Consider the following 24,201-nt stretch of genomic DNA (forward strand, 5'->3'; position numbering starts at 1 on the left):
ACTAATCACTATATAATGTACAGGTGTAACTAATCACTATATAATGTGCAGGTGTAACTAATCACTATATAATGTACAGGTGTGACTAATCACTATATAATGTACAGGTGTAACTGATCACTATATAATGTACAGGTGTAACTAATCACTATATAATGTACAGGTGTGACTAATCACTATATAATGTACAGGTGTAACTAATCACTATATAATGTGCAGGTGTAACTAATCACTATACAATGTACAGGTGTAACTAATCACTATATAATGTACAGGTGTAACTAATCACTATATAATGTACAGGTGTAACTGATCACTATATAATGTACAGGTGTAACTAATCACTATATAATGTGCAGGTGTGACTAATCACTATATAATGTGCAGGTGTAACTAATCACTATATAATGTGCAGGTGTGACTAATCACTATATAATATACAGGTGTAACTAATCACTATATAATGTACAGGTGTAACTAATCACTATATAATGTGCAGGTGTGACTAATCACTATATAATATACAGGTGTAACTAATCACTATATAATGTACAGGTGTAACTAATCACTATATAATGTACAGGTGTGACTAATCACTATATAATGTGCAGGTGTAACTAATCACTATATAATGTACAGGTGTGACTAATCACTATATAATGTGCAGGTGTAACTAATCACTATATAATGTGCAGGTGTAACTGATCACTATATAATGTACAGGTGTAACTAATCACTATATAATGTACAGGTGTAACTAATCACTATATAATGTACAGGTGTAACTAATCACTATATAATGTACAGGTGTAACTAATCACTATATAATGTACAGGTGTGACTAATCACTATATAATGTACAGGTGTAACTGATCACTATATAATGTGCAGGTGTAACTAATCACTATATAATGTACAGGTGTAACTAATCACTATATAATGTACAGGTGTAACTAATCACTATATAATGTACAGGTGTAACTAATCACTATATAATGTACAGGTGTAACTAATCACTATATAATGTACAGGTGTAACTAATCACTATATAATATACAGGTGTAACTAATCACTATATAATGTACAGGTGTAACTGATCACTATATAATGTACAGGTGTAACTGATCACTATATAATGTGCAGGTGTAACTAATCACTATATAATGTACAGGTGTAACTAATCACTATATAATGTACAGGTGTAACTAATCACTATATAATGTACAGGTGTGACTAATCACTATATAATGTACAGGTGTAACTGATCACTATATAATGTACAGGTGTGACTAATCACTATATAATGTACAGGTGTAACTGATCACTATATAATGTACAGGTGAACTAATCACTATATAATGTACAGGTGTAACTGATCACTATATAATGTACAGGTGTAACTATTCACTATATAATGTGCAGGTGTAACTAATCACTATATAATATACAGGTGGAACTGATCACTATATAATGTGCAGGAGTAACTGATCACTATATAATGTACAGGTGTAACTAATCACTATATAATATACAGGTGCAACTAAACACTATATAATGTACAGGTGTAACTAATCACTATATAATGTACAGGTGTAACTAATCACTATATAATATACAGGTGCAACTAATCACTATATAATGTACAGGTGTAACTAATCACTATATAATGTACAGGTGTAACTAATCACTATATAATGTACAGGTGTAACTAATCACTATATAATGTACAGGTGTAACTAATCACTATATAATGTGCAGGTGTAACTAATCACTATATAATGTACAGGTGTGACTAATCACTATATAATGTACAGGTGTAACTAATCACTATATAATGTGCAGGTGTAACTAATCACTATATAATGTGCAGGTGTAACTAATCATTATATAATATACAGGTGTAACTAATCACTATATAATGTACAGGTGTAACTAATCACTATATAATGTACAGGTGTAACTAATCACTATATAACATACAGGTGTAACTAATCACTATATAATGTACAGGTGTAACTAATCACTATATAATGTGCAGGTGTAACTAATCACTATACAATGTACAGGTGTAACTAATCACTATATAATGTACAGGTGTAACTAATCACTATATAATATACAGATGGAACTGATCACTATATAATGTACAGGTGTAACTAATCACTATATAATGTGCAGGTGTAACTGATCACTATATAATGTGCAGGTGTAACTGATCACTATATAATGTACAGGTGTAACTAATCACTATATAATGTACAGGTGTAATTAATCACTATATAATGTACAGGTGTAACTTATCACTATATAATGTGCAGGTGTAACTTATCACTATATAATGTGCAGGTGTAACTGATCACTATATAATGTACAGGTGTAATTAATCACTATATAATGTACAGGTGTAACTTATCACTATATAATGTGCAGGTGTAACTTATCACTATATAATGTGCAGGTGTAACTGATCACTATATAATGTACAGGTGTAACTTATCACTATATAATATACAGGTGGAACTGATCACTATATAATGTACAGGTGTAACTAATCGCTATATAATATACAGGTGTAACTAATCACTATATAATGTACAGGGGTAACTAATCACTATATAATGTACAGGTGTAACTAATCACTATATAATGTACAGGTGTAACTAATCATTATATAATGTGCAGGTGTAACTAATCACTATATAATGTGCAGGTGCAACTAATCACTATATAATGTGCAGGTGTAACTAATCACTATATAATGTGCAGGTGTAACTAATCACTATATAATGTGCAGGTGTAACTAATCACTATATAATATACAGGTGTAACTAATCACTATATAATGTGCAGGTGTAACTAATCACTATATAATGTACAGGTGCAACTAATCACTATATAATGTGCAGGTGCAACTAATCACTATATAATGTACAGGTGTAACTAATCATTATATAATGTGCAGGTGTAACTAATCACTATATAATGTACAGGTGTAACTAATCACTATATAATATACAGGTGTAACTAATCACTATATAATGTACAGGTGTAACTAATCACTATATAATGTGCAGGTGTAACTAATCACTATATAATGTACAGGTGTAACTAATCACTATATAATGTACAGGTGTAACTAATCACTATATAATGTACAGGTGTAACTAATCACTATATAATGTGCAGGTGTAACTAATCACTATATAATGTGCAGGTGTAACTAATCACTATATAATGTACAGGTGCAACTAATCACTATATAATGTGCAGGTGTAACTAAACACTATATAATGTACAGGTGTAACTAATCACTATATAATGTACAGGTGTAACTAATCACTATATAATGTACAGGTGTAACTAATCACTATATAATGTGCAGGTGTAACTAATCACTATATAATGTACAGGTGCAACTAATCACTATATAATGTGCAGGTGTAACTAAACACTATATAATGTACAGGTGCAACTAATCACTATATAATGTACAGGTGCAACTAATCACTATATAATGTGCAGGTGTAACTAATCACTATATAATGTACAGGTGCAACTAATCACTATATAATGTGCAGGTGTAACTAAACACTATATAATGTACAGGTGCAACTAATCACTATATAATGTACAGGTGCAACTAATCACTATATAATGTGCAGGTGCGACTAATCACTATATAATGTACAGGTGCAACTAATCACTATATAATGTACAGGTGCAACTAATCACTATATAAAGTGCAGGTGCAACTAATCACTATATAATGTACAGGTGCAACTAATCACTATATAATGTACAGGTGTAACTAATCACTATATAATGTACAGGTGCAACTAATCACTATATAATGTGCAGGTGTAACTAATCACTATATAATGTACAGGTGTAACTAATCACTATATAATGTACAGGTGTAACTAATCACTATATAATGTGCAGGTGCAACTAAACACTATATAATGTACAGGTGCAACTAATCACTATATAATGTACAGGTGTAACTAATCACTATATAATGTACAGGTGCAACTAATCACTATATAATGTGCAGGTGTAACTAATCACTATATAATGTGCAGGTGCAACTAAACACTATATAATGTACAGGTGCAACTAATCACTATATAATGTGCAGGTGTAACTAATCACTATATAATGTACAGGTGTAACTAATCACTATATAATGTACAGGTGTGACTAATCACTATATAATGTGCAGGTGTAACTAATCACTATATAATGTGCAGGTGTGACTAATCACTATATAATGTGCAGGTGTAACTAATCACTATATAATGTACAGGTGTAACTAAACACTATATAATGTACAGGTGTAACTAATCACTATATAATGTACAGGTGTAACTAATCACTATATAATGTACAGGTGTGACTAATCACTATATAATGTGCAGGTGTAACTAATCACTATATAATGTACAGGTGTAACTAATCACTATATAATGTACAGGTGTAACTAATCACTATATAATGTACAGGTGTAACTAATCACTATATAATGTACAGGTGTGACTAATCACTATATAATGTGCAGGTGTAACTAATCACTATATAATGTGCAGGTGTAACTGATCACTATATAATGTACAGGTGTAACTAATCACTATATAATGTACAGGTGTAACTTATCACTATATAATGTGCAGGTGTAACTGATCACTATATAATGTACAGGTGTAACTAATCACTATATAACGTACAGGTGTAACTAATCACTATATAATGTACAGGTGTAACTAATCACTATATAACGTACAGGTGTAACTAATCACTATACAATTAATGTGCAGGTGTAACTAATCACTATATAATGTACAGGTGTAACTAATCATTATATAATATACAGGTGTAACTAATCACTATATAATGTGCAGGTGTAACTAATCACTATATAATGTACAGGTGTAACTAATCACTATATAATGTACAGGTGTAACTAATCACTATATAATGTGCAGGTGTAACTAATCACTATATAATGTACAGGTGTAACTAATCATTATATAATATACAGGTGTAACTAATCACTATATAATGTGCAGGTGTAACTAATCACTATATAATGTACAGGTGTAACTAATCACTATATAATGTGCAGGTGTAACTGATCACTATATAATGTACAGGTGTAACTAATCACTATATAATGTACAGGTGTAACTAATCATTATATAATGTGCAGGTGTAACTAATCACTATATAATGTACAGGTGTGACTAATCACTATATAATGTACAGGTGTAACTAATCATTATATAATATACAGGTGTAACTAATCACTATATAATGTGCAGGTGTAACTAATCACTATATAATGTACAGGTGTAACTAATCACTATATAATGTGCAGGTGTAACTGATCACTATATAATGTACAGGTGTAACTAATCACTATATAATGTACAGGTGTAACTAATCACTATATAATGTACAGGTGTAACTGATCACTATATAATGTACAGGTGTAACTAATCACTATATAATGTGCAGGTGTGACTAATCACTATATAATGTACAGGTGTAACTAATCATTATATAATATACAGGTGTAACTAATCACTATATAATGTACAGGTGTAACTAATCACTATATAATATACAGGTGGAACTGATCACTATATAATGTACAGGTGTAACTAATCGCTATATAATGTACAGGTGTAACTAATCACTATATAATATACAGGTGTAACTAATCACTATATAATGTACAGGTGTAACTAATCACTATATAATATACAGGTGGAACTGATCACTATATAATGTACAGGTGTAACTAATCACTATATAATGTACAGGTGTAACTAATCGCTATATAATGTACAGGTGTAACTAATCACTATATAATATACAGGTGTAACTAATCACTATATAATGTACAGGTGTAACTAATCACTATATAATATACAGATGGAACTGATCACTATATAATGTACAGGTGTAACTAATCACTATATAATGTACAGGTGTAACTAATCACTATATAATGTACAGGTGTAACTAATCACTATATAATATACAGGTGGAACTGATCACTATATAATGTGCAGGTGTAACTGATCACTATATAATGTACAGGTGTAACTAATCACTATATAATGTACAGGTGTAACTAATCACTATATAATGTGCAGGTGTAACTAATCACTATATAATGTACAGGTGTAACTAATCACTATATAATGTACAGGTGTAACTAATCACTATATAATGTACAGGTGGAACTGATCACTATATAATGTGCAGGTGTAACTGATCACTATATAATGTACAGGTGTAACTAATCACTATATAATGTACAGGTGTAACTAATCACTATATAATGTGCAGGTGTAACTAATCACTATATAATGTACAGGTGTAACTAATCACTATATAATATACAGGTGTAACTAATCACTATATAATGTACAGGTGGAACTGATCACTATATAATATACAGATGGAACTGATCACTATATAATGTACAGGTGTAACTAATCACTATATAATGTACAGGTGTAACTAATCACTATATAATGTACAGGTGTAACTAATCACTATATAATATACAGGTGGAACTGATCACTATATAATGTGCAGGTGTAACTGATCACTATATAATGTACAGGTGTAACTAATCACTATATAATGTACAGGTGTAACTAATCACTATATAATGTGCAGGTGTAACTAATCACTATATAATGTACAGGTGTAACTAATCACTATATAATGTACAGGTGTAACTAATCACTATATAATGTGCAGGTGTCACTAATCACTATATAACGTACAGGTGTAACTAATCACTATATAATGTACAGGTGTAACTAATCACTATATAATGTACAGGTGGAACTGATCACTATATAATGTGCAGGTGTAACTGATCACTATATAATGTACAGGTGTAACTAATCACTATATAATGTGCAGGTGTGACTAATCACTATATAATGTGCAGGTGTAACTAATCACTATATAATGTGCAGGTGTAACTAATCACTATATAATGTACAGGTGTAACTAATCATTATATAATATACAGGTGTAACTAATCACTATATAATGTACAGGTGTAACTAATCACTATATAATATACAGGTGGAACTGATCACTATATAATGTACAGGTGTAACTAATCGCTATATAATGTACAGGTGTAACTAATCACTATATAATATACAGGTGTAACTAATCACTATATAATGTACAGGTGTAACTAATCACTATATAATATACAGGTGGAACTGATCACTATATAATGTACAGGTGTAACTAATCGCTATATAATGTACAGGTGTAACTAATCACTATATAATATACAGGTGTAACTAATCACTATATAATGTACAGGTGTAACTAATCACTATATAATATACAGATGGAACTGATCACTATATAATGTACAGGTGTAACTAATCACTATATAATGTACAGGTGGAACTGATCACTATATAATATACAGATGGAACTGATCACTATATAATGTACAGGTGTAACTAATCACTATATAATGTACAGGTGTAACTAATCACTATATAATGTACAGGTGTAACTAATCACTATATAATATACAGGTGGAACTGATCACTATATAATGTACAGGTGTAACTAATCACTATATAATGTACAGGTGTAACTAATCACTATATAATGTGCAGGTGTAACTAATCACTATATAATGTACAGGTGTAACTAATCACTATATAATGTACAGGTGTAACTAATCACTATATAATGTGCAGGTGTCACTAATCACTATATAACGTACAGGTGTAACTGATCACTATATAATGTACAGGTGTAACTAATCACTATATAATGTACAGGTGGAACTGATCACTATATAATGTGCAGGTGTAACTGATCACTATATAATGTACAGGTGTAACTAATCACTATATAATGTACAGGTGTAACTAATCACTATATAATATACAGGTGGAACTGATCACTATATAATGTGCAGGTGTAACTGATCACTATATAATGTACAGGTGTAACTAATCACTATATAATGTACAGGTGTAACTAATCACTATATAATGTGCAGGTGTAACTGATCACTATATAATGTACAGGTGTAACTAATCACTATATAATGTACAGGTGTAACTAATCACTATATAATATACAGGTGTAACTGATCACTATATAATGTACAGGTGTAACTAATCACTATATAATGTACAGGTGTAACTAATCACTATATAATGTACAGGTGTAACTAATCATTGACTCTGTATATAATGATTATGAAACAATCTTTGTCATCCAATCTCACCATTTCGATGTAATATAAGGCAACTGCCTAAATTGTCCATTCAATATATATTCCCTCAATTTAACCTTCGACTACATAGATTTGGTAAAATTGGATGAAAAAGATTGGATCATTAGTGGCCACCTTAACAATCCACAATCTCTCCCCTGTACATCTCCTCACTAGTTTCCAGATACCAGCCCAACAGCAATCTCAGATCTGCACATGGCCTCCCCCTGTCCTCCTCCAGAATCACCTACTCTGTTCATATATACAAGATTTCTCACGAGCCTCACCCCTCCTCTGGAATGCCCTTCCACAGCACATCCGTCACTCCCCAACTTTTGAAATCTTTCTTTAAATGCTCCCTCAAAACTCCCTTTTTCCGAGACGCGTACACTCTACCTTACACCATTTCCCATTTGATCTCTGGCCAAGTTGTGCTCCTTACTAAATATGGCCTAAAAACACACTGCCTCTAGGTATACATATTGTATACTACCCCACCCCTTGTCCTCCCTACATCTTTAGACTGTAAGATGGCAAGGGCAGGGCTCACTCACCCTTTGTGTCTTGAAATGTACTATACATTTTAGTCATCATTGTACATTTGTCACTGTAATAACTATGTCCACCAATTCTGTATTATGTACCAGTGTCTGTGTGTTGTGTATACCTCCCCCCCCCCCCCCCCCCCCGGTCACATTGTGGGGGCCTCACCTGGGGACGCTGGCGAGATAGGTGACCAGTCGGCGCAGGTCCTCTTGCCGTATCCTGTCATGGTTGCTGCGTGCCGGGAAGGTGAGTATGGGACCGCCGCGCTTATCTCGTCCGCCTGCCGGGATAACAACATACAAGTCACAATCAGATGTACAAATCCAATCACTGCCATCCCACATTCTAATAATAAAAGAGAGATATACTGGAAGAGGCTGGCTGCACACAAACAGCATACATCAAAGAGGACCTGTAGTGACAATAACATAATGAACAAAACTGCTTAATTCTTTACAAAATATTTATTTAGTGTTCTACAGGGCCTCTTTACTGCATTCTGCTATATGTCACTCCGAGGGCCTCTTTACTGCATTCTGCTATATGTCACTACAGGGCCTCTTTACTGCATTCTGCTATATGCCACTACAGGGCCTCTTTACTGCATTCTGCTATATGCCACTACAGGGCCTCTTTACTGCATTCTGCTATATGTCACTACAGGGCCTCTTTACTGCATTCTGCTATATGTCACTACAGGGCCTCTTTACTGCATTCTGCTATATGTCACTACAGGGCCTCTTTACTGCATTCTGCTATATGTCACTACAGGGCCTCTTTACTGCATTCTGCTATATGTCACTACAGGGCCTCTTTACTGCATTCTGCTATATGCCGCTACAGGGCCTCTTTACTGCATTCTATTGTATGTTACTACAGGGTCTCTTTACTGCATTCTACTGTATGTCACAACAGGGCCCCTTTACTGCATTCTGCTATATGTCACTACAGGGCCTCTTTACTGCATTCTGCTATATGTCACTACAGGGCCCCTTTACTGCATTCTGCTATATGTCACTACAGGGCCTCTTTACTGCATTCTGCTATATGTCACTACAGGACCTCATTACTGCATTCTGCTATATGTCACTACAGGGCCTCTACTCTGCATGCTGCTATATGTCACTACAGGGCCTCATTACTGCATTCTGCTATATGTTACTACAGGGCCTCTTTACTGCATTCTGCTCTATGTCACTACAGGGCCTCTTTACTGCATTCTGCTCTATGTCACTACAGGGCCTCTTTACTGCATTCTGCTCTATGTCACTACAGGGCCTCTTTACTGCATTCTGCTCTATGTCACTACAGGGCCTCATTACTGCATTCTGCTCTATGTCACTACAGGGCCTCTTTACTGCATTCTGCTATATGTCACTACAGGGCCTCTTTACTGCATTCTGCTATATGTCACTACAGGGTCTCTTTACTGCATTCTGCTATATGTCACTACAGGGCCTCTTTACTGCATTCTGCTATATGTCACTACAGGGTCTCTTTACTGCATTCTGCTATATGTCACTACAGGGCCTCTTTACTGCATTCTGCTATATGTCACTGCAGAGCCTCTTTACTGCATTCTGCTATATGTCACTACAGGGCCTCTTTACTGCATTCTGCTAGATGTCACTACAGGGCCTCTTTACTGCATTCTGCTATATGTCACTACAGGGCCTCTTTACTGCATTCTGCTCTATGTCACTACAGGGCCTCTTTACTGCATTCTGCTATATGTCACTACAGGGCCTCTTTACTGTATTCTGCTATATGTCACTACAGGGCCTCTTTACTGCATTCTGCTATATGTCACTACAGGGCCTCTTTACTGCATTCTGATACATGTCACTACAGGGCCTCTTTACTGCATTCTCCTATATGTCACTACAGGGCCTCTTTACTGCATTCTCCTATATGTCACTACAGGGCCTCTTTACTGCATTCTGCTATATGTCACTACAGGGTCTCTTTACTGCATTCTGCTAGATGTCACTACAGGGCCTCTTTACTGCATTCTACTATATGTGACTACAGGGCGTCTTTTCTGCATTCTGCTATATGTCACTACAGGGCCTCTTTACTGTATTCTGCTATATGACACTACAGGACCTCCTTACTGCATTCTACTATATGTCACTACAGGGCCTCTTTACTGCATTCTGCTATATGTCACTACAGGGCCTCTTTACTGCATTCTGCTATATGTCACTACAGGGCCTCTTTACTGCATTCTGCTATATGTCACTACAGGGCCTCTTTACTGCATTCTGCTATATGTCACTACAGGGTCTCTTTACTGCATTCTGCTAGATGTCACTACAGGGCCTCATTACTGCATTCTGCTATATGTCACTACAGGGCCTCTTTACTGCATTCTGCTCTATGTCACTACAGGGCCTCTTTACTGCATTCTGCTATATGTCACTACAGGGCCTCTTTACTGTATTCTGCTATATGTCACTACAGGGCCTCTTTACTGCATTCTGCTATATGTCACTACAGGGCCTCTTTACTGCATTCTGATACATGTCACTACAGGGCCTCTTTACTGCATTCTCCTATATGTCACTACAGGGCCTCTTTACTGCATTCTCCTATATGTCACTACAGGGCCTCTTTACTGCATTCTGCTATATGTCACTACAGTGTCTCTTTACTGCATTCTGCTAGATGTCACTACAGGGCCTCTTTACTGCATTCTACTATATGTGACTACAGGGCGTCTTTTCTGCATTCTGCTATATGTCACTACAGGGCCTCTTTACTGTATTCTGCTATATGACACTACAGGACCTCCTTACTGCATTCTACTATATGTCACTACAGGGCCTCTTTACTGCATTCTGCTATATGTCACTACAGGGCCTCTTTACTGCATTCTGCTATATGTCACTACAGGGCCTCTTTACTGCATTCTGCTATATGTCACTACAGGGCCTCTTTACTGCATTCTGCTATATGTCACTACAGGGCCTCATTACTGCATTCTGCTATATGTTACTACAGGGCCTCTTTACTGCATTCTGCTATACGTCACTACAGGGCCTCTTTACTGCATTCTGCTATATGTCACTACAGGGTCTCTTTACTGCATTCTGCTATATGCCACTACAGGGCCTCTTTACTGCATTCTGCTATATGTCACTACAGGGCCTCTTTACTGCATTCTGCTATATGTCACTACAGGGCCTCATTACTGCATTCTGCTATATGTCACTACAGGGCCTCTTTACTGCATTCTGCTATATGTCACTACAGGGCCTCTTTACTGCATTCTGCTATATGTCACTACAGGGCCTCTTTACTGCATTCTGCTATATGTCACTACAGGGCCTCATTACTGCATTCTGCTATATGTCACTACAGGGCCTCTTTACTGCATTCTGCTATATGTCACTACAGGGCCTGTTTACTGCATTCTGCTATATGTCACTACAGGGCCTCTTTACTGCATTCTGCTACATGTCACTACAGGGCCTCTTTACTGCATTCTGCTCTATGTCACTACAGGGCCTCTTTACTGCATTCTGCTATATGTCACTACAGGACCTCTTTACTGCATTCTGCTATGTCACTACAGGGCCTCTTTACTGCATTCTGCTATATGTCACTACAGGGCCTCTTTACTGCATTCTGCTATATGTCACTACAGGGCCTCTTTACTGCATTCTGCTATATGTCACTACAGGGCCTCTTTACTGCATTCTGCTATACGTCACTACAGGGCCTCTTTACTGCATTCTGCTCTATGTCACTACAGGGCCTCTTTACTGCATTCTGCTCTATGTCACTACAGGGCCTCTTTACTGCATTCTGCTCTATGTCACTACAGGGCCTCTTTACTGCATTCTGCTCTATGTCACTACAGGGCCTCTTTACTGCATTCTGCTATATGTCACTACAGGGCCTCTTTACTGCATTCTGCTATATGTCACTACAGGGTCTCTTTACTGCATTCTGCTATATGTCACTACAGGGCCTCTTTACTGCATTCTGCTATATGTCACTGCAGAGCCTCTTTACTGCATTCTGCTATATGTCACTACAGGGCCTCTTTACTGCATTCTGCTAGATGTCACTACAAGGCCTCTTTACTGCATTCTGCTATATGTCACTACAGGGTCTCTTTACTGCATTCTGCTATATGTCACTACAGGGCCTCTTTACTGCATGCTGCTAGATGTCACTACAGGGCCTCATTACTGCATTCTGCTATATGTTACTACAGGGCCTCTTTACTGCATTCTGCTCTATGTCACTACAGGGCCTCTTTACTGCATTCTGCTCTATGTCACTACAGGGCCTCTTTACTGCATTCTGCTCTATGTCACTACAGGGCCTCTTTACTGCATTCTGCTCTATGTCACTACAGGGCCTCTTTACTGCATTCTGCTCTATGTCACTACAGGGCCTCTTTACTGCATTCTGCTATATGTCACTACAGGGCCTCTTTACTGCATTCTGCTATATGTCACTACAGGGTCTCTTTACTGCATTCTGCTATATGTCACTACAGGGCCTCTTTACTGCATTCTGCTATATGTCACTGCAGAGCCTCTTTACTGCATTCTGCTATATGTCACTACAGGGCCTCTTTACTGCATTCTGCTAGATGTCACTACAGGGCCTCTTTACTGCATTCTGCTATATGTCACTACAGGGCCTCTTTACTGCATTCTGCTCTATGTCACTACAGGGCCTCTATACTGCATTCTGCTATATGTCACTACAGGGCCTCTTTACTGTATTCTGCTATATGTCACTACAGGGCCTCTTTACTGCATTCTGCTATATGTCACTACAGGGCCTCTTTACTGCATTCTGATACATGTCACTACAGGGCCTCTTTACTGCATTCTCCTATATGTCACTACAGGGCCTCTTTACTGCATTCTCCTATATGTCACTACAGGGCCTCTTTACTGCATTCTGCTATATGTCACTACAGGGTCTCTTTACTGCATTCTGCTAGATGTCACTACAGGGCCTCTTTACTGCATTCTACTATATGTGACTACAGGGCGTCTTTTCTGCATTCTGCTATATGTCACTACAGGGCCTCTTTACTGTATTCTGCTATATGACACTACAGGACCTCCTTACTGCATTCTACTATATGTCACTACAGGGCCTCTTTACTGCATTCTGCTATATGTCACTACAGGGCCTCTTTACTGCATTCTGCTATATGTCACTACAGGGCCTCTTTACTGCATTCTGCTATATGTCACTACAGGGCCTCTTTACTGCATTCTGCTATATGTCACTACAGGGTCTCTTTACTGCATTCTGCTAGATGTCACTACAGGGCCTCATTACTGCATTCTGCTATATGTCACTACAGGGCCTCTTTACTGCATTCTGCTCTATGTCACTACAGGGCCTCTTTACTGCATTCTGCTATATGTCACTACAGGGCCTCTTTACTGTATTCTGCTATATGTCACTACAGGGCCTCTTTACTGCATTCTGCTATATGTCACTACAGGGCCTCTTTACTGCATTCTGATACATGTCACTACAGGGCCTCTTTACTGCATTCTCCTATATGTCACTACAGGGCCTCTTTACTGCATTCTCCTATATGTCACTACAGGGCCTCTTTACTGCATTCTGCTATATGTCACTACAGGGTCTCTTTACTGCATTCTGCTAGATGTCACTACAGGGCCTCTTTACTGCATTCTACTATATGTGACTACAGGGCGTCTTTTCTGCATTCTGCTATATGTCACTACAGGGCCTCTTTACTGTATTCTGCTATATGACACTACAGGACCTCCTTACTGCATTCTACTATATGTCACTACAGGGCCTCTTTACTGCATTCTGCTATATGTCACTACAGGGCCTCTTTACTGCATTCTGCTATATGTCACTACAGGGCCTCTTTACTGCATTCTGCTATATGTCACTACAGGGCCTCTTTACTGCATTCTGCTATATGTCACTACAGGGCCTCATTACTGCATTCTGCTATATGTTACTACAGGGCCTCTTTACTGCATTCTGCTATACGTCACTACAGGGCCTCTTTACTGCATTCTGCTATATGTCACTACAGGGTCTCTTTACTGCATTCTGCTATATGCCACTACAGGGCCTCTTTACTGCATTCTGCTATATGTCACTACAGGGCCTCTTTACTGCATTCTGCTATATGTCACTACAGGGCCTCATTACTGCATTCTGCTATATGTCACTACAGGGCCTCTTTACTGCATTCTGCTATATGTCACTACAGGGCCTCTTTACTGCATTCTGCTATATGTCACTACAGGGCCTCTTTACTGCATTCTGCTATATGTCACTACAGGGCCTCTTTACTGCATTCTGCTATATGTCACTACAGGGCCTCATTACTGCATTCTGCTATATGTCACTACAGGGCCTCTTTACTGCATTCTGCTATATGTCACTACAGGGCCTGTTTACTGCATTCTGCTATACGTCACTACAGGGCCTCTTTACTGCATTCTGCTATATGTCACTACAGGGCCTCTTTACTGCATTCTGCTATATGTCACTACAGGGCCTCTTTACTGCATTGTTCTGTATATCACTACAGGGCCACTTTACTGCATTCTGCTATATGTCACTACAGGGCCTCTTTACTGCATTCTGCTATATGTCACTACAGGGCCTCTTTACTGCATTCTGCTATATGTCACTACAGGGCCCCTTTACTGCATTCTGCTATATGTCACTACAGGGCCTCTTTACTGCATTCTGCTATATGTCACTACAGGACCTCATTACTGCATTCTGCTAGATGTCACTACAGGGCCTCTTTACTGCATTCTGCTATATGTCACTACAGGGCTTCTTTACTGCATTCTGCTATATGTCACTACAGGGCCTCTTTACTGCATTCTGCTAGATGTCACTACAGGGCCTCTTTACTGCATTCTGCTATATGTCACTACAGGGCCTCTTTACTGCATTCTGCTATCTGTCACTACAGGGCCTCTTTACTGCATTCTGCTATATGTCACTACAGGGCCTCTTTACTGTATTCTGCTATATGTCACTACAGGGCCTCTTTACTGCATTCTGCTATATGTCACTACAGGGCCTCTTTACTGCATTCTGCTATATGTCACTACAGGGCCTCTTTACTGCATTCTGCTATATGTCACTACAGGGCCTCTTTACTGCATTCTGCTATATGTCACTACAGGGCCTCTTTACTGCATTCTGCTACATGTCACTACAGGGCCTCCTTACTGCATTCTGCTATATGTCACTACAGGGCCTCTTTACTGTATTCTGCTATATGTCACTACAGGGCCTCTTTACTGTATTCTGCTATATGTCACTACAGGGCCTCTTTACTGCATTCTGCTATATGTCACTACAGGGCCTCTTTACTGCATTCTGCTATATGTCATTACATGGCCTCTTTACTGTATTCTGCTATATGTCACTACAGGGCCTCTTTACTGTATTCTGCTATATGTCACTACAGGGCCTCTTTACTGCATTATGCTATATGTCACTACAGGGCCTCCTTACTGCATTCTGCTATATGTCACTACAGGGCCTCTTTACTGCATTCTGCTATATGTCACTACAGGGCCTCTTTACTGCATTCTGCTATATGTCACTACAGGGCCTCTTTACTGCATTCTGCTATATGTCACTACAGGGCCCCTTTACTGCATTCTGCTATATGTCACTACAGGGCCTCTTTACTGCATTCTGCTATATGTCACTACAGGACCTCATTACTGCATTCTGCTAGATGTCACTACAGGGCCTCTTTACTGCATTCTGCTATATGTCACTACAGGGCTTCTTTACTGCATTCTGCTATATGTCACTACAGGGCCTCTTTACTGCATTCTGCTAGATGTCACTACAGGGCCTCTTTACTGCATTCTGCTATATGTCACTACAGGGCCTCTTTACTGCATTCTGCTATCTGTCACTACAGGGCCTCTTTACTGCATTCTGCTATATGTCACTACAGGGCCTCTTTACTGTATTCTGCTATATGTCACTACAGGGCCTCTTTACTGCATTCTGCTATATGTCACTACAGGGCCTCTTTACTGCATTCTGCTATATGTCACTACAGGGCCTCTTTACTGCATTCTGCTATATGTCACTACAGGGCCTCTTTACTGCATTCTGCTATATGTCACTACAGGGCCTCTTTACTGCATTCTGCTACATGTCACTACAGGGCCTCCTTACTGCATTCTGCTATATGTCACTACAGGGCCTCTTTACTGTATTCTGCTATATGTCACTACAGGGCCTCTTTACTGTATTCTGCTATATGTCACTACAGGGCCTCTTTACTGCATTCTGCTATATGTCACTACAGGGCCTCTTTACTGCATTCTGCTATATGTCATTACATGGCCTCTTTACTGTATTCTGCTATATGTCACTACAGGGCCTCTTTACTGTATTCTGCTATATGTCACTACAGGGCCTCTTTACTGCATTATGCTATATGTCACTACAGGGCCTCCTTACTGCATTCTGCTATATGTCACTACAGGGCCTCTTTACTGCATTCTGCTATATGTCACTACAGGGCCTCTTTACTGCATTCTGCTATATGTCACTACAGGGCCTCTTTCATTACAATTATGGAGCCAGCACTAGGTGAAGGTGCTGCCCTAAATACAAACCCCACGTATATGAAATACCTACAACAGCACAGAAACAACAACCCAGACTCCATGGACTAAACCAACAGCATCATATGATAACTGGCACAGTGTCGATAAGTGGCTTAAAGGGACAGTAAAGTGAAAAAAAATGATGATATAATGAATTGTATCTGTAGTACGGATAATTACTGGAAGATTAGTAGCAAAGAAAATATTCTCATATGTTTATTTTCAGTTATATTTTTTTTTTTTTGAGGGGGGGGGGTTTATAACATTGCATCATTCTCTAATATTTGCAGTTTACACACTACTCAGCATTCTAAATGATTTTACAGAGCAGGCTAGCGAACTTTTGACCTGTCCTCTGCAGAAAAAAAAAAAACACAATACAGTGGCTGACAGTTGAGATAACAAGCTTCAGAAGACAGAGCTCTCTGCTTTGAAAGTCGTGGAGCTCAATGGCTCTTTTGCATAGATAACAACTGGAGTTTCTTAAAGGGACACTTCAGTCAAACAAAAAAAAATGAGTTTTACTCACCTGGGGCTTCCAATAGCCCCCTGCAGCTGTCCGGTGCCCTCGCCGTCTCCCTCCAATCCTCCTGGCCCCGTCGGCAGCCACTTCCTGTTTCGGTGACAGGAGCTGACAGGCTGGGGAAGCGAGTGATCCTTCGCGTTCCTAGCCACAATAGCGCTATCTATGCTGCTACAGCATATATCATATACCATATAGCCGCATAGAGGGTGCTAATGTGTCTGGGAACGCGAAGAATCACTCGCGTCCCCAGCCTGTCAGCTCCTGTCACCGAAACAGGAAGTGGCTGCCGGCGGGGCCAGGAGGATCGGAGGGAGACGGCGAGGGCACCAGACAGCTGCAGGGGGCTATTGGAAGCCCCAGGTGAGTAAAACTCTTTTTTTTTTTTACTTAAGTGTCCCTTTAACTCTTCCTGTACTGGAAAAAATATTAGACTTATGTCTCTGCTCCTAATGTTTTATTTCTTAGCTGTACTACACTTACAAATCGTTACAGTATATCATAATTTTATTTTCGCTACAGTGTCTCTGTCTTTAGTGCCATTCTTGCTTTGCAGCGCTGACTTCGCATTTTCAGGACACTATCTGCATGGAGGTTGTATGTTTCCCCATGTTAGTCTGGGATTCATCCGGGCAGTTTGGTTCCCTCTCACGTTACATAAACATACCCAAAGGATAAGGGATTACCCACAAGATCGATCTTACATTAATTATACAATTTATTGCTACAGAGAAATATAATCCAGGCTTCCCTCACACAGAAAAGGTTAGAGGTGGTCAGAGCCTGATTATCCAAGGCAAGTGAAGCAGGTGCCTGGGGCCTGAAGAGAGTCTAGGGGCCCTGTATATGCCAGTTTCAGTCAGGTGGTCTTCTAGGGTGGGCCCAAAGCTGTTGCACGCCTAGCGCCCAATTTCACCTTAATCCATCACTAAAGGAAGTTAAAACCACTACATCACAATAAAGTAATGTTTGGCCTATGCGGGCCCCTATGGTCCAGGGCCCAGGTGCGGTCACCAGCACTGCGCCCCCTGCAGGCAGGGACTGGATATGGCTCTGTACAGGTAGTTAGGGGGAAGCCAGTTGTGTCATTTGGGATAAATGACTTTTGTTTTATTTGATTGTGGAGACCCCAGAATGAGAGTCCTGCTTGTGGCTCTGGGGGTCCTCCTCATAGCTCCGCCCACCTCTGCTATATATTCGGGAGACTGTGTACTGTATGGCGTGCCCCCCGGTACTGCCCCTGCGCAGGACACGGAGGTGACGTTAGCGGCTGTCACCGGGTCCCCTACAATCCCTCCTCTCTGATTGTTACGCAGAGGAACGTTGAATCATCTGTGACCACAAACAATCTCCAGCCGGCTATTTTGGGATCTTTTCGGCTGTCGCTATTTTTAGAATCTTGTATTTGGCGACCGTCCAGCTCTCCGCGTCTTCCGAAGGCCTCAGCGACGCCCTTTTCCTCTCCTCTGTCAAGCGGTTTTTACGCTCGTTAGTTTCGCCTGTATGCAGCCAAATCGGGTTTATCTGACTTGTATCCCCCCCTCTCCCCCCGTCCCCCGGGCTGTGTCGCCCTCCACAGCCAGAGATCCGATTCCCCCACACCCCCCAATCCGAGGAGGTTCATCCAACAAACATCAGCCTGGAGGAATATCAGAGGAAGTGAGACGCGCGGGCCGATCGTTGTCCCGGGTGTGCTGCCGCCCTGCGCAAGATGAACCCGGCATGTGGATAATCTGATAAACGTTTAAAGTGTACGATCTGATGTATTCTGGGATTCTGCAGCAGGAAAAACTACCCAGAATCCTGGTGGTGATCAACGTTCAAGAGAGGGACAATGGCTAACAATGCTCTTGTCTACCGGGACAATCGGTCCACACCTCTCTAGCACCCCGACCGATACCCCTGTGATAATCGGGTCACATCTGTACAGTTGTGTACACATGGTACAATGCACAGCCCTCATTGGGCCACACCTCTCCAGCACCCCACCTGATACCCCTCTGATAATTGGGTCACATGTATCTAGTTGTGTACACACAGTACAATGCATGGCCCTCAATGGGCCACGCCTCTCTAGCACCCCACCTGATATCCCACGCCTCTCTAGCACCCCCTCCCGATACTCCTCTGATAATCGGGTCACATCTGTACAGTTGTGTACACATGGTACAATGCACAGCCCTCATTGGGCCACTCCTCTCCAGCACCCCACCTGATACCCCTCTGATAATTGGGTCACATGTATCTAGTTGTGTACACACAGTACAATGCATGGCCCTCAATGGGCCACGCCTCTCTAGCACCCCACCTGATATCCCACGCCTCTCTAGCACCCCCTCCCGATACTCCTCTGATAATCGGGTCACATCTGTACAGTTGTGTACACATGGTACAATGCACAGCCCTCATTGGGCCACTCCTCTCCAGCACCCCACCTGATACCCTTCTGATAATTGGGTCACATGTATCTAGTTGTGTACACACGGTACAATGCATGGCCCTCATTGGGCCACTCCCCTCTAGCACCCCACCTGATACCCCTCTGATAATTGGGTCACATCTATCTAGTTGTGTACACACAGTACAATGCATGGCCCTCAATGGGCCACGCCTCTCTAGCACCCCACCTGATATCCCACACCTCTCTAGCACCCCCTCCCGATACCCCTCTTATAATCCGGTCACATCGGTACAGTTGTGTACACATGGTACAATGCACAGCCCTCATTGGGCGACTCCTCTCTAGCACCCCGCCCGATACCCCACTCCTCTCTAGCACCCCGCCCGATACCCCACACCTCTCTAGCACCCTGCCCGATACCCCTCTGATAATCCGGTCACATCTGTACAGTTGTGTACACACAGTACAATGCACAGCCCTCATTGGGCCACTCCTCTCTAGCTCCCCGCCTGATACCCCACTCCTCTCCAGCACCCCGCCTGATACCCCACGCCTCTATAGCATCCCCCCTGATACCCCTCTGATAATCCGGTCACATCTGTACAGTTGTGTACACACAGTACAATGCACAGCCCTCATTGGGCGACTCCTCTCTAGCACCCCACCTGATACCCCACGCCTCTCTAGCATCCCCCCTGATACCCCTCTGATAATCCGGTCACATCGGTACAGTTGTGTACACACAGTACAATGCACAGCCCTCATTGGGCCACTCCTCTCTAGCACCCCACCTGATACCCCTCTGATAATCCGGTCACATCGGTACAGTTGTGTACACACAGTACAATGCACAGCCCTCATTGGGCCACTCCTCTCTAGCACCCCACCTGATACCCCTCTGATAATCCGGTCACATCGGTACAGTTGTGTACACATGGTACAATGCACAGCCCTCATTGGGCCACTCCTCTCTAGCACCCCGCCCGATACCCCTCTAATAATTGGAACACGTGTACAGTTGTGTACACACGGTACATTTTTATCTTTTGGCCCTTCCCCACATTCACGTCTTCAACGCAATTTCAGTAACACAATGTGACGCGATCCACAAAGACGTCAGAAGTGCGTAGACTGCGCTGTGCGATGACCCCATCCATGTACTGCATTTCACAGTGGAATCTCTATGTATGGTTGTAATCTACTTCTGATTTACACTCATAATGAACAGAAATCACAACCGCATCGGGAAGAATCGCCATAAAACACACGCGCCGCGTGCTGCAAACGCATCTGAGATATCCGATGCCTGCAGATGGGGAAGGAGCCTTCAGCCCTGTTCACACTGCTGCACTTTTTAGGGGTTATAAGAGAATCCTGGATGCCTCTGGACTATTCACACACCTTCCAATCAGGAGGCAATTGGTGGAGGCGCCCTTAATCTTATTGACAAGCCATTAGCGGAGAAATAAACTCAAAAATACAAATACAAATAAAAAGAGGTATCTTACCTCATCAGAAGACTCATATAGGTGGAAAAAGGAGTCTTTATTAAGATAAGGTGGTTAAACTGTAGACAACGCGTTTCACGGGACACAGCCCGCTTCATCAGGTCAATAAACAGAAACTGTAATTGCCAGCCGTGCAGTGCGGGGGCGCATATAGAGGTATATGCCACCTTATCTTAATAAAGACTCCTTTTTCCACCTATATGAGTCTTCTGATGAGGTAAGATACCTTTTTTTATTTGTATTTTTATTTTTGAGTTTATTTCTCCGCTAATGGCTTGTCAATAAGATTAAGGGCGCCTCCACCAATTGCCTCCGTATCTCTCACCTCTTTGAGGTGCTACTATATTACCGGGGAGACCATGCACCAGTATATAGGAGGAGAGCGACCGCCTGGTCCCAGAGTGTTCCAGTACACCGAGCGGAAATTTCCGCATGTGATGGTCATTGGTTGCATCACGGCAACCCACCTTTGTGAGTATTTATTACCCACATTATTACACAACCCACTTGTCTAACGATACTACACCATAAGGGCTCCCGGTCTCATCCTTTCCCTAGGCCTAAGACGTTCTCCTCCATAGTGTGGCGACCGTCAAGGACCTTCCCAGAAACTTGTTCCAATCAGGAGGTAAGGCTATGGTTACTGTTAGTGTGGGAGGCACCATTGGCTATCTATACTGAGGTTGGCTACTACAGTAAAGCGGAGAGGTCACTAATGAGAGAAGTATAATGAGTACTATGTGAAGGGATACACTGGGAGAACTAATGGGGACAATGAGTACTGCCTGACTAAATGTTACCATACAAGCACTTACATACTCCTAACGGTGACCCCTCTCCCCCGGCCGGCTGCGGCAGATTGCAGAGTCCTCCCCAGGCTCTTTTAGCCGGGTGCTCCACCCGGCTAATTTTGGTGATCGCCCGGCTGTTATTGGCTTGCCTCCTCCTCCTCCTCCTATGCTGTAAGCAGAGTAGCGCTGGCCCTGCATTCCCCCAGCTGCGCCCCACCCGGCTACTTTTTCATGCCACCCGGCTGGAGAAAACTTCAGGGGACAATGCTAAGATTGGCAGGTGATCGCACCTCTGAAGAACAGCCGGCCAGGAAGCAGCGCATAAAAAGGACATGCTTCCCAATATTTCCCCAGAGATTATCGCCAATCCTGATACAATAAACGGGGAATCTTCTAGGAGATCTCGGCTGCGAGTCGCCCGCTGTCGGTGAACTGGAGCCGCAGCACGAAGGGTTAATGCTTCAGCGCTGCTGCAGGAATGGCAGATATCTGTCCAGCGACGGGTCAGTAATCCCAGCCAAAGCCGGCCATCAGCTTCCTAAGTGCACCGCCTGGCGGGATTACCAGATTATCCGCGATTACAGCAGGTTATTTACCCACCACATCTGGATAAAGAGATAACAGATTCCAAACAGAAGCTGAACCACCTGTACGGTACATACTGATAGAAGCAGAGACCAGCACACACTGCAGCTAGTTTACTATCAGTAAAGTCACAGAGTAACAGCTAATACTGTACATACTGATAGCAGAGACCAGCAAACGCTGCAGCTAGTCTACTATCAATACAGGCACAGAGTCACAGCTTATACTGTACATACTGGGGGTAGCAGAGATCAGCACACTCTGCAGCTAGTTTACTATCAGTAAAGTCACAGAGTAACAGCTTATACTGTACATACTGTGGGTAGCAGAAATCAGCACACACTGCAGCTAGTTTACTATCAGTACAGGCACAGAGTAACAGCTTATACTATACATACTGGAGGCGGCAGAGATCAGCACACACTGCAGCTAGTATACTATCAGTACAGGCACAGAGTAACAGCTTATACTGTACATACTGGAGGCAGCAGAGATCAGCACACACTGCAGCTAGTGTACTATCAGTACAGGCACAGAGTAACAGCTTATGCTATACATAATGGGGGTGACATGGTTGTATCATAAAAAGGAGGTAAATAAAAGCAAATATATTGTACTATTGGTAAGCGCTGCAGTTAAGTACAGGCACATTGACACGTCAAAGCTTTGAAAAGAATATCTGTGAGGTTTTTATTGCAGTCTGCTCCCAGTGGGATACTGCCTCACACTTCCTGTCTGATGACATCACAGGAAGTGAGGGATGCTGCGATGCCAGTAATGGCAGAGATCAGACAGTGAGATGCGTGGAACATCAGCAGCAGTATAATATATAGATTGTACATCCCTCTCTGGAGGCCGCAGCTCTGTCCATTAGAGGCGGTTACACACGCCTCAGCCCATCACACAGGCGAGATTCTATAGATCACATCAGCC

General features: G+C 41.0%; 1 protein-coding gene across 7 annotated transcripts in view; it reads right to left on the reverse strand.

The window, feature by feature from the left end:
• The window catches only part of LOC137525248 (kalirin), a 469,346-nt gene that overhangs the window by 331,591 nt on the left and 113,554 nt on the right, over nucleotides 1-24,201 (reverse strand). For all 7 annotated transcript variants that reach the window (XM_068246262.1, XM_068246265.1, XM_068246261.1 and 4 more), the window contains exon 3: nucleotides 8,993-9,107. In XM_068246262.1, coding sequence (XP_068102363.1) covers nucleotides 8,993-9,107 — 115 coding nt within the window. The remainder of the gene's footprint in view (nucleotides 1-8,992; nucleotides 9,108-24,201) is intronic.

Source organism: Hyperolius riggenbachi, chromosome 7 (genome assembly GCF_040937935.1).
Source record: "Hyperolius riggenbachi isolate aHypRig1 chromosome 7, aHypRig1.pri, whole genome shotgun sequence".
Lineage (NCBI taxonomy): Eukaryota > Metazoa > Chordata > Amphibia > Anura > Hyperoliidae > Hyperolius > Hyperolius riggenbachi.